Source organism: Cryptomeria japonica, chromosome 1 (assembly GCF_030272615.1).
Source record: "Cryptomeria japonica chromosome 1, Sugi_1.0, whole genome shotgun sequence".
NCBI classification, from domain to species: domain Eukaryota; kingdom Viridiplantae; phylum Streptophyta; class Pinopsida; order Cupressales; family Cupressaceae; genus Cryptomeria; species Cryptomeria japonica.
In genome coordinates this window covers 639,630,002-639,643,893 of record NC_081405.1, presented here as the reverse complement: position 1 = coordinate 639,643,893, position 13,892 = coordinate 639,630,002, and the positions used below count along the sequence as shown (strand labels likewise).

The window sequence follows — 13,892 nt, the reverse complement described above, 5'->3', positions numbered from 1 at the left end:
TTAGGTACATGAATATAGACAGGGCATCCAAAAATCCTAAGGTGGCTTATATCTGGTTTTGATTTAGTAAAGACTTCCTCAGGGGTCTTGTCTTCAAGATGAGAGTGAGGACATCTGTTTTGAATATATACAACAGTGCTAGTTGCTTCTGCCCAAAGATTGATATTTAGATTCTGATCAAGGATCATAGCTTTGGCAGCTTCAACGATTGTCCTATTTTTCCTTTCTGCTATCCCATTTGTTGAGGGTTGTAAGGATTGTTAACTCCCTTTTAATCCCTGAATTTTTACGAAACTCTTTAAATAATTCTGATGTGTATTCCCCCCCATTATCAGTTCTTAGGGTTTTAATTTTGTTTCCTGAGTAGTTCTCTGTTAGTGATTTGAATTCTTTAAACCTATTAAGGATCTCTTCTGATTCTTTACATTTCAAAAAGTAGATCCAGGTTTTCCTAGAGTAGTCATCCACAAATATTACATAATACAAAAATCCCCCCAATGAATTTACAGACATAGGTCCACATACATCAGAATGAACTAACTCTAAAATCTTGTTTTCCTAGTACTACTCTGAAAAGAACCCTTGGTATTTTTATCTAGGGCACATCCTGTGCATGCCCCTGAATGATATTGCTTTAGCTTAGGTAGACTTGTGACAAGGTCTCCCATTGATGCTAAAGCTCTAAAATTTAGGTGGCCTAGTCTTCTATGCCAGATTTCATTGGCATCTATAGTTTCATGAATGAGGTCTAAGTTGGGCTCTGTGCATAGCTCATATAAGTAGCCTTGTCTTTGACCAATTGTATTAGCTTTCTTTATAGATGAGTTCTTTGGCCAAGCCAACACTTTGTTGTTCATGAAGGTCACTCTGTATCCATTGTGCTCCAGTGTTGATATTGAGACAAGATTCCTCTTAATGCCTGGAACATATAGCACTCCTCTAAGTTGTAATGATACCCCTGACTTTAGTTTGATGATGCAGTTTCCAACTCCTTTGACAGGGTGTGTGGAGTCATCTCCGATGGTTACCTCTTCATCATTCTCCTCTTTCATGGAATCTAGTACTTCTCTGAATCCCGTGATGTGTCTGGATGAGCCATTGTCGATCACCCAGGAGTTCACTTTGTTTGATGCTTGATTTGTGAGTGCTGAATAGAGTACATACTTCTCGGAGTCCTCTTCCCTTTTCGATTTTCCTATTTTGGCAAATGTGGCTTGTTTAGCTCTTTTTGGACATTTGGCAACATAGTGCCCAAATTTGTCACATCTGTAACATTGAACTTGAGAGAGATCCTTCTTGAAGGAGTTCTTGCTGTGACGACCTTTTCTCTTCTTGAATTGCCTCTGCTTGCCTTTCTTGTTTGAGTTCGTATTTAGAACTTGTAGGTCTTCATCTATATTTTTCTGTTTGATCCCTTTCTTATTTTGCCTTGATTCCTCTTGGAGACAGTCAGCCTTTAGTCTATCGAATTTAGGAAAGTTGTCCCTTGCACTGATGCCTTGGACGAATGTTTCCTAGATGCTAGGCAACCCATCTAGAGCAATGAGGGTTAATTCTTTGCTTTGGATCTCATATCCAAGGGTTGCCAGTTCATCCCTTAAGGTAGATATTTGCATGAAGTAGGCATTGACTGATTCTCCTTTTATCATGGTTATATGATTTATCTCTCTTTTTAGAGCCAAGGTTCTACTGGCGTTGGATATCTCAAAATCGTCTTCAAGTGTTTTGAACATGTTGAAGGTTGTTTCGTGTTTCATTATAATGGGCATTATATTGTTCCTTACCCCATCAACTATTATTTTGATAGCCTTATCATTTCCTTCTCTCCAAATTGCTTGGTCAGGTTCAGTCTCAGGTTCTTTAGTTTCAGTCTTTACAAATGATTCAACTTTGTTATCTTTTAGAATCATTTGAATTCTGAACTTCCATGCGGAGAAGTCGTCACCCCCTGCGAGCCTGTCTTCAAATCTGATAGCGCCAGCCATTGATAGAATTGTGATGTTGAATATATACTTGTTTTGAATTTTACGTAAAATTGAATAGCCTCAGGTTCGATTTAACCTTAGCTTTGATACCATGTAAATGATGTTCAATTTACATTCAATATGCAAGTTTATATTCTAATTTAGCATTTATTTTATCTATCATTGAATTGTTGTATAAATCTGATTGTCTTCTTTTATGTGGCAGGAGAGGAGGAGCATTTATTAATTTCAATGTCCATTCTCACACATTTCATTTGGTATATGTAGTGGGCTGGGTACGGTCAAGCGATGCCTTGACCGGCCATGTCTTTTGGACATGGCCGATCAAGAAATCACTTGATTGTGCCCCCTCACGATAATAATGCATGGCATATTATTTACCAACCGGTGCATATATTGAAACACCCGATAATTATCGGTGGTGCATAGTTATCTTACCACCCGATATAATTATCGGTGGCGCATGGTAATATTAGCATTATCTTTTACACCCGATATAATCGGTGTATGCCAAGCGGTGTATCCTTAACATCCGATATAATCGGTGTGAACATAGACTAATCTAATCGTTAAGTCTTATTTGCAAGAATTAACTCGATTTGTCAATCGGTGAATATGAATAGATTATCAAATCTGGATACTATGATTAATATAAAGGGAATGTTTATCAATTGAATAATCGATATGATAAATGATTGAATGAGAGACTTCATTTATCTCTCATTCAATCATTTATCTTACCGAAGATATCTATACATTAACACTTACTTGATGCTAGATAGAAAAATCATCTTATTGATAGGACTTCACGATTTTTCCTTGATAAGATCTTGATGCTATTGATTTTATTGAGAGAATATGCAAAACTACCTACTTGAACTTCCAAATGCTATGTACAATCCATCAATCTCTATTTACTAACTATCTTGAGGTGCTCAAGGTTGTTGACGTATATAGTCGCGGGAGCCTCCTTGGGCCGACTTCACCAAATATGCAATTAGCCTTTGGCTTTGCATATTTGTGTTGGCTGATACCAAATAAAGGGCGATTTAATTGTTTGACAAAATATAAATAGAATTTATTAAGGGGGGGCGATTTTTGGGAAAGTCCACCACCCTTATGAAAGGATACCTTGCTTCTAAAAAGAGCCGACCCTTGATGAAGAGGCACCTTCACTCGAGTATAAAGGGAGATCAATTCTCCTCTCATGAAGATTGATTTACATCTACAACAGATCGCATAACTACACAGCAGTTCGAACATCAAGATCAGATCGTATATTGTCAAGGAAAGTTCATGGATCCTCAAGTGCAAATCGATTCACATTTATCTAGCTTCAAGAAGTGAAACGATTCATATTGATTGTTGTAAAGGCATCTTGCCATTCCTATTTGATAAATAATAAGAGATATTTGTTGCTGGGTTTTTCTCCTTCAAGTTGGAGGGTTTTCCCAGGGTACATGGTGTGCAAATTTGATTGAATTGTCTTATGTTGCTTAACCTAAAATCTGATCATAAATTTAACATGCTATCGGAGCTACGATGAAGAAGATCTTGATCAGATTTCTCTAAAAGAAGCAAAGTTCTCTACCTTTCTTATCATTCTAAGGAGTAATTCTTAGCAATCAAAAATGGTGAACGGACTCAAGGTTGAGGACAGGCTTGAAGGTGCATCAAATTCACTTCGTGGAAATATAGAGTCCTTATTGCACTAGAAGAAAATGATCTTCTTGGGTTCGTAGAAAAGGATGAAGTATCTGAACCAGCCGATGAAGCGGAGAAACTTCAAATGAGGAATGGCATAAAGGCCAAGAAAATTTTGATTGATTCGGTGAAGGATCATTTAGTGCAACTTATTTCCAAGATGACGACTACTAGAGATATGTTCAAGACCTTGGAAGGACTTTATGAGATTAACAACACTAGTAGAGCCCTTGCTCTAAGGCAACAACTTCATCAAATCAAGATGGCGAAAGGAGAAACAGTCATATCATTCTTCATGAAGATTACTGAGTTGAGAGATCAACTATGTTCCATTGGAAATCAAGTTGTGGATAAAGGTCTAGTCATGTTAGCATTGAATGGTCTTCCTCAATCTTGGGAACCATTCATTCAAAGTGTTAGTGGGAGATCCAAATTTCCCAAGTTTGATCGTCTTCGTGCAGATTGTATCCAAGAAGAATCCAGGTTGGCTGCAAGAGAAAATGGCTGAAGCTCTCACTTACAACGGAGAGTTCTTGCTTGGCCAAAGAACTCTAGCATCAAGACAACACGTGTGATTGGCAACCGACATGAGAGTCTGTACAAGCTTTCCATCCGTCCAGTTCAAGCACTTCTACATGACTCTTCCTGTTCCAGAGAGCTATTGCATAGAAGGCTTGATCATTTGCATTACAGGGCCCTTCCATCATTCGAGAAAATGGTTAAAGGTGTACCTAAGCTCAACCATGAGCATGATGGCACTTGTAAAGGTTGTGCCATGGGTAAAAATACTAAGAGTCCATTTCATAGTAGTGAAAGTAGGTCAAAAGAAATATTAGATCTTGTACATTCTGATTTATGTGGTCCAATGTCAATGGCATCCCTAAGTGGATTTTTGTATTATGTAATTTTCATAGATGATTACTCTAGGAAAACTTGGATTTACTTTTTAAGGTCTAAAGAGTCTGAAGAAGTCCTCGATAGATTTAAAGAGTTTAAGGCTCAAGTAGAAAACTTGTCTGGGAAAAAGATTAAAGTCTTAAAGTCTGATAATGGAGGTGAATACACTTCTGGAAGCTTTTGTAATTTCTGCATTGAGATAGGAATTAAGAGGGAGTTCTGTGTTCCTTACAACCCACAACAAAATGGGGTTTCAGAAAGAAAGAACAGATCCATTGTTGAAGCAGCTAAAACAATGATTCATGACCAAGACCTACAAACCTTTCTTTGGGCAGAAGCTTCCAAAACAACAATATATGTTTAGAATAGGTGTCCATTGGATATTTCAGAACATGACTCTAGAAGAAGCCTTTACAGGAGTTAAGCCTGAAATCAGTCATTTGAGAATCTTTGGTTGTCCAGTGTATGTTAATGTACCTAAAGATAAAAGATCCAAGTTGGAACCTTCTGGCAAGAGAGGAATATATGTGGGCTACAGTGAAACTTCAAAACCCTACAAGATTTATATTCCAGGTCAGAAATAGGTAGAGGTTAGCAGAGATGTTGCATTCAGAAGATCTAAAGGTTCATGCATGGAGATAGATGATGAAGATCAAGAGACTCCTCAGGACATGGACGTTGATCATACTCTCGAGATTCAGAGGGAGTCTACTGAACTAGTAGAGGCTATTGATCCAGTTGAGCCCTTGGAACCTACTGATGGTCCGAGAGACATTGTTATAAGTCGGAAGAGACCTCTACGGGCTAGATAGACTATGCAATAGGTAGAAAAGTATGCAGCTCCTCGAGGCACCTTTAGAGAAAGCAAGAGACCACAGAGGTTTCCAGGCCATGCGGCATTGATGAGTCACATCATTGATTCTGAGCCCTCCACTGTTGAAGAAGCTTCAAGTCAGCATGTATGGAGAGATGCTATGGATGAAGAATATCGATCCATTATCAAGAATGATGTTTGGGACATTGTTCCAATACTTGAAGGAAAATCAATTGTATCTTGCAAATGGATTTTCAAGATCAAGCATGCAGCTGATGGAAGTATTGAAAAGTACAAAGCAAGATTTGTGGCTAGAGGATTCTCTCAAAAGGAGGGAATAGATTATGAAGAGACATTTGCTCCAGTTGCTCGATATACATCCATCAAAACTATTATTGCCATCGCAGTATCAAGGAAATGGAAGCTTCATCAAATGGACGTGAAGACAACATTTCTTAATGGTGTGATTGAAGAGGAAGTATACATTGAGCAACCTAATGGCTTTGTAATCCATGGGAAGGAGTCTCATGTTTGTAGACTGAAGAAAGCTTTGTATGACCTTAAGCAGGCTCCTCGTGCTTGGTATGAGAGGATTGATCGATATTTGATGGGCTTGGGGCTCTTCAAGAATGATGTAGATCCAAATCTCTACTTCAAGGTAATTGATGGTGAAGCTCTAATTTTGGTTCTTTATGTTGATGACTTATTTATTACTGGTGAAGATCATCTCATTGACAAATGTAAGGAGTTAGCTTTTGAATTTGAGATGAAGGATTTAGGTCTTATGCACTACTTTCTAGGATTAGAGGTATGGCAAAGACCCAATGAGATTATTCTAAGTTAAGGAAAATACACCATTGATATCCTAAAGAGATTTGGGATGATGGACTGCAAGTCCATGTCTACACCTATGGAAACAAATCTGAAGAAGTTAAGGGAGTCTGCAACTAGTTCAGATTTGGTAGATCCTACTATGTATAGGCAGTTGATTGGTTCATTGATGTATCTAGTCAATACTAGACCTGACATTTGTTATGCAGTGAGTGCTCTTAGTCAGTTTATGTGTGAACCAAGACATATTCATCTAGTTGCAGCAAAACATATCTTGAGATACTTGCATGGCACAATAGGATATGGTTTGAAATATACTTCCAGTGCAGATTTGAAGTTACAAGGTTACACTGATTCTGATTCGGCTGGGAGTGTGACTGACAGAAAGAGTACATTCGGTTGTTGCTTTAGTTTGGGATCTGCAATGATTTCTTTGGTGCAGCAGGAAGCAGTCCTCAGTAGCATTAAGAACAGTGGAGGCAAAATATATTGTAGCATGTGTAGCAACTCGAGAAGCAGTGTGGCTTCGAAAGCTCCTTGTAGGATTGTTTGGACAAACATTGGAGCCAACTATTATTCATTGTGACAATCAAAGCTGTGTGAAGTTGTCTGTCAATCCAGTGTTCCATGACAAAACAAAACATGTTGAGATCCAATACCATTACATCAGAGATATGGGACAAAGGAAAGCTGTTCAGTTGAGATATATTTGCATTGATGAACAGACGACTGACATTCTCACCAAGCCCCTTGCCAAAGTGAAGTTTGTGCATTTTCGAGATAAACTTGGTGTTGCGGAGAATGAAGTCCTTACTGAGAGGGAGTCTCAACATCAGTGATTTCTTGAGATGTACTTTAATGCATTCTTCTCTGTGAGAGAGAATTTTGAGTTGAAAGCCCTTGTTAATGCATTCTTCTCTGTGAGAGGGAAGTTTGAGGTGAAAGCCCTTGTTCCACCCTCTGGGAGTAGCCATGGTGGATGTCATGCTGAGAGACTCCATGACAACACTTGTGTTTTATTCACCCCCTGGGAGTAGCCATGGTGAACGTCATGATGAGATGATGACATCACGTTGAGTGACTCCATGATGGGCACTTGTGTACATATTCATTTCCATACATGGGAGTAGCCATGATGGATGTCATTACGTTGAGTGCCTCCGTGATGATCTCTGTTCCACCCTCTAGAAGTAGCCATGGTTAATGTCTCACATATCCGCAAGGATTCCTCCCTAGCTAAGAGGGAGTGTTGACGTATATAGCCGCGGGAGTCTCCTTGGGCTGACTTCACCAAATATGCAATTAGCCTTCGGCTTTGCATATTTGTGTTGGCCGATATTAAATAAAGTGCGATTTAATTGTTTGACAAAATACATATATAATTTATTAAGGGGGGCCGACTTTTGGGAAAGTCCGCCACCCTTATGAAAGGATACCTTGCTTCTAAAAAGAGCCGACCCTTGATGAAGAGGCACGTTCACTAGAGTATAAAGGGAGATCAATTCTCCTCTCATGAAGATTGATTTACATCTACAGCAGATCGCATAACTACACAACAGTTCGAACATCAAGATCAGATCGTATATTGTCAAGGAAAGTTCATGGATCCTCAAGTGCAGATCGATTCACATTTATCTAGCTTCAAGGAGTGAAGCGATTCATATTGATTGTTGTAAAGGCATCTTGTCATTTCTATTTGATAAATAATAAGAGATATTTGTTGCTGGGTTTTTCTCCCTCAAGTTGGAGGGTTTTCCCAGGGTATATGCTGTGCAAATTTGATTGAATTGTCTTATATCTGCTTAACCTAAAATCTGATCATAAATTTAACAAAGGTCTGCCACCCCTTGACCACATATGTATTTTATGGCTTTCTTGTCATTAGGTCAAGGATGGGGACATCATAACCTCTCTCAGTCTCTCTATCTATTTGTCTCTTTCTTCCTCTCTTGCTCTATCTTCATCTCTACCTCTATCTTCCTCTCCCTTCTCTATCTCTAGACATGTGTCCTCTGTATCCATCCATCTCTCTCCCAGTCTACCTATCCATCTCTCGTCCCTTCGCCCTCTATCTACATCTATATCTATTTGTACCTCTATCTCTATCTCTTCATATTTCTTCTTCCATATCTTCCTCTATCTCTACCTTGTTATCTCTCCATCTCTTTCTCTCCCTATATCTCTCCCTCTCTTTACCTCTCTCTCTATATCTCACCATTTCTCTATATTTATCTCTCTATCCTCCCTCTCTCCATCTTTATATATTTATCTCTTCCATATCTATCTATCCCTCTCTCCTCTCTCTCATTATCTCTCCCTTATCCGTATCCATCCCCATTCCATCTCTATCTTCCTATCTCTCTCTTTACCTCTCTCTCTCTCACGCTTCCCCCTTCTGCTTCTCCCTCTTTCTATCCCTATCCCTTCCCCTCTCTCTATTGCAAACATGACATGATCTTGTTGGTAATGGAGCCTGATTATCTTTCTAATTTAGAGCTTTTTTTTCAGTCTTGTTTGGATCCCTAATAGTGGATGAATAGCTGATTTGATGCTATCAACTCTCCATTGAGACCTCCTTTTGCATAAAAAACATCAATTTCTAAGTGGCCTATTAATTGACTTCATGTACTACACAAATGTATGCAAAAAAATAGACCAAATTTTTTCCTATTTGACCTTCCACATCTCTTCGGCGTATCTATTGCACACTAAGGTGCAACTGCTAGTGAGTACCGATTTTCAGATTGCAAGGCGGCAGCTCTTTATCTTTCTATGATCAAGTAACTGTTATACACAAATTTACGTGCACAATTTCACATAGATCACAGCCACTCTGATACCAAAATGATCCATAAAATATCAAAATTTTAATTTATTTATAAATGTTCAACTAGCTTAACAAATGACAACCTTAAAGAGAGATGGATGTTGTTAAAGACCAGAAAAATAAGATGCCCAGAAGTTCAACAAGTTTACTCTGGAAAGCCTGTAGGAGAAAAAATAGTTTGGTAGGAGCATTTTCTTGTCTACCTTGATGTTAGTTAATTGAAAGTATGAGTGCAGATAGCAGAGACAACTCAAGTTGTACTTTACTACTCTGTCAAGCCTGTAAATAACAGTGAACAGATGAATTCTCCTCTTTTAGATCAATACAGCAATCACTCTTGCCTCAAATGCTTAAAAATCTGCTCTCCACCCCTAAAAATGAGTACTGGTAGTGCTGGAGCATCTCTCTTGGGTGCCAGAAGGATCCTCGTGGAAGTGGAAGCAGAAAGGATGCCTCTTAATTTCAAATTCTGTTTGGTGACAATTGGGATCAATACTGCGGGTGCAGATCCAACACCATGCGGATTTTATTCTGCAAATGCAATCCAACCCTGCAAATGTGGGTTTGGCCCTGCACAGTTCTGTTGCATATTTTTGCCTGAATTCATCTTACTGATCATACTTGAACTTTTCCTGATCCTTTGATCACTTACTTTGCGAGGTTGGCAGATACTGCTGTGGGGTTCACTGCAGCTAGTCCTCAATATATTACGAATGTAACTGCTTGTTATTGAATTTTAAACCTGTAGTTTTTTTAAAGCCCAACTGTATGCTTTCTAAATCCTCACTTGAAAGAAAAATCAGAACTATGGACCTTCCACTGCCATGGGTTTTTGGCTTGGGATTCTGTTTTAATATTTTTTTAACAATTAAACAATTTATTCATGGATGATTTATGACTCAATTTAAAATATCCAACTTTTTCTTTTCTATTTATTTTATATCTGTAAAGATTCTACCATCGATGTTTTACCTTTTTGAGATTCACGGGTCATAGTTTTGTAGTCTTGTATCTGATACCTGTGATCATTCATTGTACTTTTGGTTACCAGGTAACAAAAACAGCTGTACTTTCTCGTGCTGTTGCTGGTATTCGGGGCTCAACCTTGGTGAGTTGAAAATGCATTAATTAAGTGCTAAGAGTAAATTCTGTCACCTCTGCATGTAAAGCATTTGTTTTCACCTTTGATTTGGAATAATATGTTATCATGATGGATTTCAAAGTACAGTCAGTCTACTGATACAGAATAATGATACTAAGGTTTCTTGTTTTATATGCTACATACAGATAATCAATATGCCAGGAAACCCAAATGCTGTGGCTGAATGTATGGATGCTTTGATGCCAGCGCTTCCACATGCTTTGCGACAGCTTAGAGGAGACAAGAAAGAAAAGCATCCCAGGCACGTTCCACATGCAGACTCCAAACCTGCTGATGTATGGGAAGTCAGTTACTCAATGGCTTCCAATCATTCGAAAGATTGCTCTTGTTCACACTAAATGACGTGAATTTCTAGCAATTTTTGATATTATTATTGTATTTGTGAGGCTTTACGAAGCAGGCTTGCATTCTTGAAATGTTAAAACCAAATCAAGTGTTATGATACCTTCACATGCTTCTTCAAAATTTACCAGGTAGGAGTGTCTAGTCAATATATGAGGGCAATTCAGTTCAATTTCTAGGCAGGATAGTTTTCAAAATTGGCTTTCAATCTTGGGGTCAAGATTTTTCTCGGATGACAATCATAGGTCAAGTGTTGTCAGCCACGTTAAAATGGTCAGGGTATAAATTTTGGAAAAATCTGTATGGGAAAATTATAAAACTGATTTAACTACTGTTCAATCTTGGGGTAAAAGATTTTTCTTGGATGACAATCATAGATCAAGTGTTCTCTGCGAATTAAAAATAGTCGGTATAAATTTAATAAAATTCTGTATCGCAAAATTATAAAACTGATTTAACTACTGTTCAGCCTATTTTACAACAAATGTGACACTAAGTTTTGGGGACAGCTAGAGAACATCCTAACATCCGAGGGTGGAGTGTTGCGGATGTGGGGAACTTCTGGATGTTTGTTCCTACCTAACATCCAAGGACTGTCCCTGTTATTTTGGAGATGGCAGGGAATCTTTCATGTGCAGCTACCATACCAAAAATTTAGGGTATACCCTTACCCAAAGGACACATAACTCGTCTTAACCTTGCGTATGAACCCAAAAAAAGGGTCAACAATCAGTGTTTGCTGTAGAAACGGCCTTTAGATGTTTATATTAATAATTATCCATGTGGTCTACAGCTCCATAGATAGTTGCTTCTACCTCGACCAACCCTATTGCTAGGAGCAACATTTTAGAGATTTTAATTCAGGTCTCTGAAGCTTTGCCCCCCAGAATGGCCATGTGCAAACTCAATCTGATATGACGTTTCTATATATGAACATGAGTGTGTAGAGAAGAGGACCCAAATGGTAAAAAACAAACTATTCTATAGTGAAGGAGCATTGGATATGGATGAGTAGGAATAAGAGCTGGAAGATGAGCAATATAAGGTATATATTGATCATCAATTAACCATCTTGTCATTGAGGTAACGAGATTCCTAAAAAGAGAAACGAGCAACAATATTGATGGCTGTAGTTATCCTGGCTCCAAAAACGTCCTGCTGTACGTGGATAACTTTCATGTTATACTATAGTGGGGGACAATGGCTGCAGCGCTTCTGCCGAGCCCCACAGCCATTCTGTGCCTATTTTACAGTTTTTGTGTCCGCCTAACACGAAAGTTATTGGTCATACATATCGCGGTTTTGGAACCAGATCAGGCGCATCCAATATTGATTGGATTGGGAGAACCTATAATTTGATTGACATTACACTAGCAGCATATCTAAACACCATCTAAATTGCAATAATTACTAATAACTTGAATTTTAAGTTTTGATGGTAGATGTTAGAAAGAGTGGTTGTTAATTTAGATTTCTAAAATGACTAATGCTTTTCTTCTGTGTCTCATTAATTATTCTTTTAATATTAAGTAAATAATTTAACATAATTTGTCTTCATCTCTAATAATTAAATAATTTTTAATTATTTGAATTCAATTTTTCCTTCCATTTTTTTTAAATTAGTTAAATAGTTCTTAAATTATTTAATTGATCTATTATAATTATTTAATTATATTATTTCTCATTATTTCTCATACACATTAATTAAACAATTTTAAATCCATTTTCATTTATCCTGTTAATTAAATAATATTTAATAATTTAATTGAAAGCGACCCAACTTATCTATTCAAAGTTTCTATTTCTATCTCTTCAATTTTCATTTTAGAAGCTTAATTCTTTCTTCCTATAATAACTCTTCTTCAAAATAGAGAAATTGTTTGCACATGAACCAAATACATATGCCATGGAGTATATATGTGTGTTTGTGTGTGTACATGAACCAAATACATATGCCATGGAGTATGTGTGTGTGTGTGTGTGTGTGTGTGTGTTGAATCACATTGACCATGACATAAATACCTTTTTATTATATTTTAGTAGGATAAGAAGGAACAAAATGAATATCTGAGAGAGATAAATAAATTGAATAATAAATAAAAAAGTTACAGACTTGAAAAATGAGAAAGGAATGGAAATGTAAAATGTAAAATGTTAAAGAGTCGTGAATTGATGAAGAGGATAAAAACATTTTCTTCATAATACATGATGAACGTGAATGAATAGGAAACAACACAAGAATTGGAGAGAAAAAAATAGAGTATAAATAACCATAATAGTAAAAGAGTCCAGCAAGAGAACTATAACAAACGCTAAAGGAAGAAAATGACTTAACAAAGCTAGTGTAATTAAATTTTATGAAAGAGATAACAAAAGTAGAAAAATGACAATGTACACTAGAGGTAATGATAAAAAGCTTTAAGTTTGTAGGCAGATTTGGGAAGAGTAGAAAAGGATTCAATGCCTCCTAAAAGAAAAGTATCATAGTTTTATAAGAAGAATGGTTCATATAAAGAAGATAATGGTTCATATAAAAAATAATGTTGACAAAAATAATACATAAAATTGATGATTTGAATATAATGTTTGAAATAATGTTGAGGAAAATAATACGTAAAATTGATGATTTGAATATAATGTTTGAATTCATGGATGGTCTACAAACATAGTTTAACAAAATCAATAAATATGTTATTGAAAGTAATAAAGGGATTATTTCAAGAGACAATACAACAAGGCATTATTTGGAAATTATCTTCAACATTAGTGACAATAAATTGGCCTCTAAAGAAATTCAAAACATGAGTGGTGCCTCAAGAAAAGATACCATCTATCATTTAGAAGTGTATGTAGTTTAAACAAAGAATTGTAAAATTAGTGTCAAAAAATATTAGTGAAGCTTCATGGAAAGGTAGAAGAATTCACAAAGTTGGGTTTATCAATGTCTTTTAACCCCAAAAGATTATTTACAAAGGATGCTTTCAACATGGGAAGATGCAAGATGTGAAACAACATAAGCACCAATTTCCTAAGAATCTAGACGAGACAAACTTTTTGGTTTCATGAAATCATCAATAACCCTGATATAATAAAGGAAAGCTCTACTCCTAGTTATGAATTGTTAAAATATTTTCATGAGACTGGGACATGTGCAAGATAGTTTATTTATAAATTTAAAATTTAATTAACAATATTTTAAAAAATAAAATTACTTGTGTTATACTTTTGATTTTTTCAAGGTATAATATAACAATTTTGTGTTGGGATAATATGAGTTTACTTTTAAGATATAATGTTACAATGTTATTTGTTTTAAGTGTTTGGATGATG

The 13,892-nt window shown here is 36.7% G+C and overlaps 1 protein-coding gene across 1 annotated transcript in view; it reads left to right on the top strand.

The window, feature by feature from the left end:
• The window catches only part of LOC131042433 (molybdopterin biosynthesis protein CNX1), a 202,917-nt gene extending 192,016 nt beyond the window's left edge, over nucleotides 1–10,901 (top strand). Inside the window, exons 13-14 of the mRNA XM_057975702.2 lie at nucleotides 10,110–10,166; nucleotides 10,346–10,901. Coding sequence (XP_057831685.2) covers nucleotides 10,110–10,166; nucleotides 10,346–10,558 — 270 coding nt within the window. The 3' untranslated portion in view covers nucleotides 10,559–10,901. The remainder of the gene's footprint in view (nucleotides 1–10,109; nucleotides 10,167–10,345) is intronic.
• Nucleotides 10,902–13,892: the final 2,991 nt, after the last annotated feature.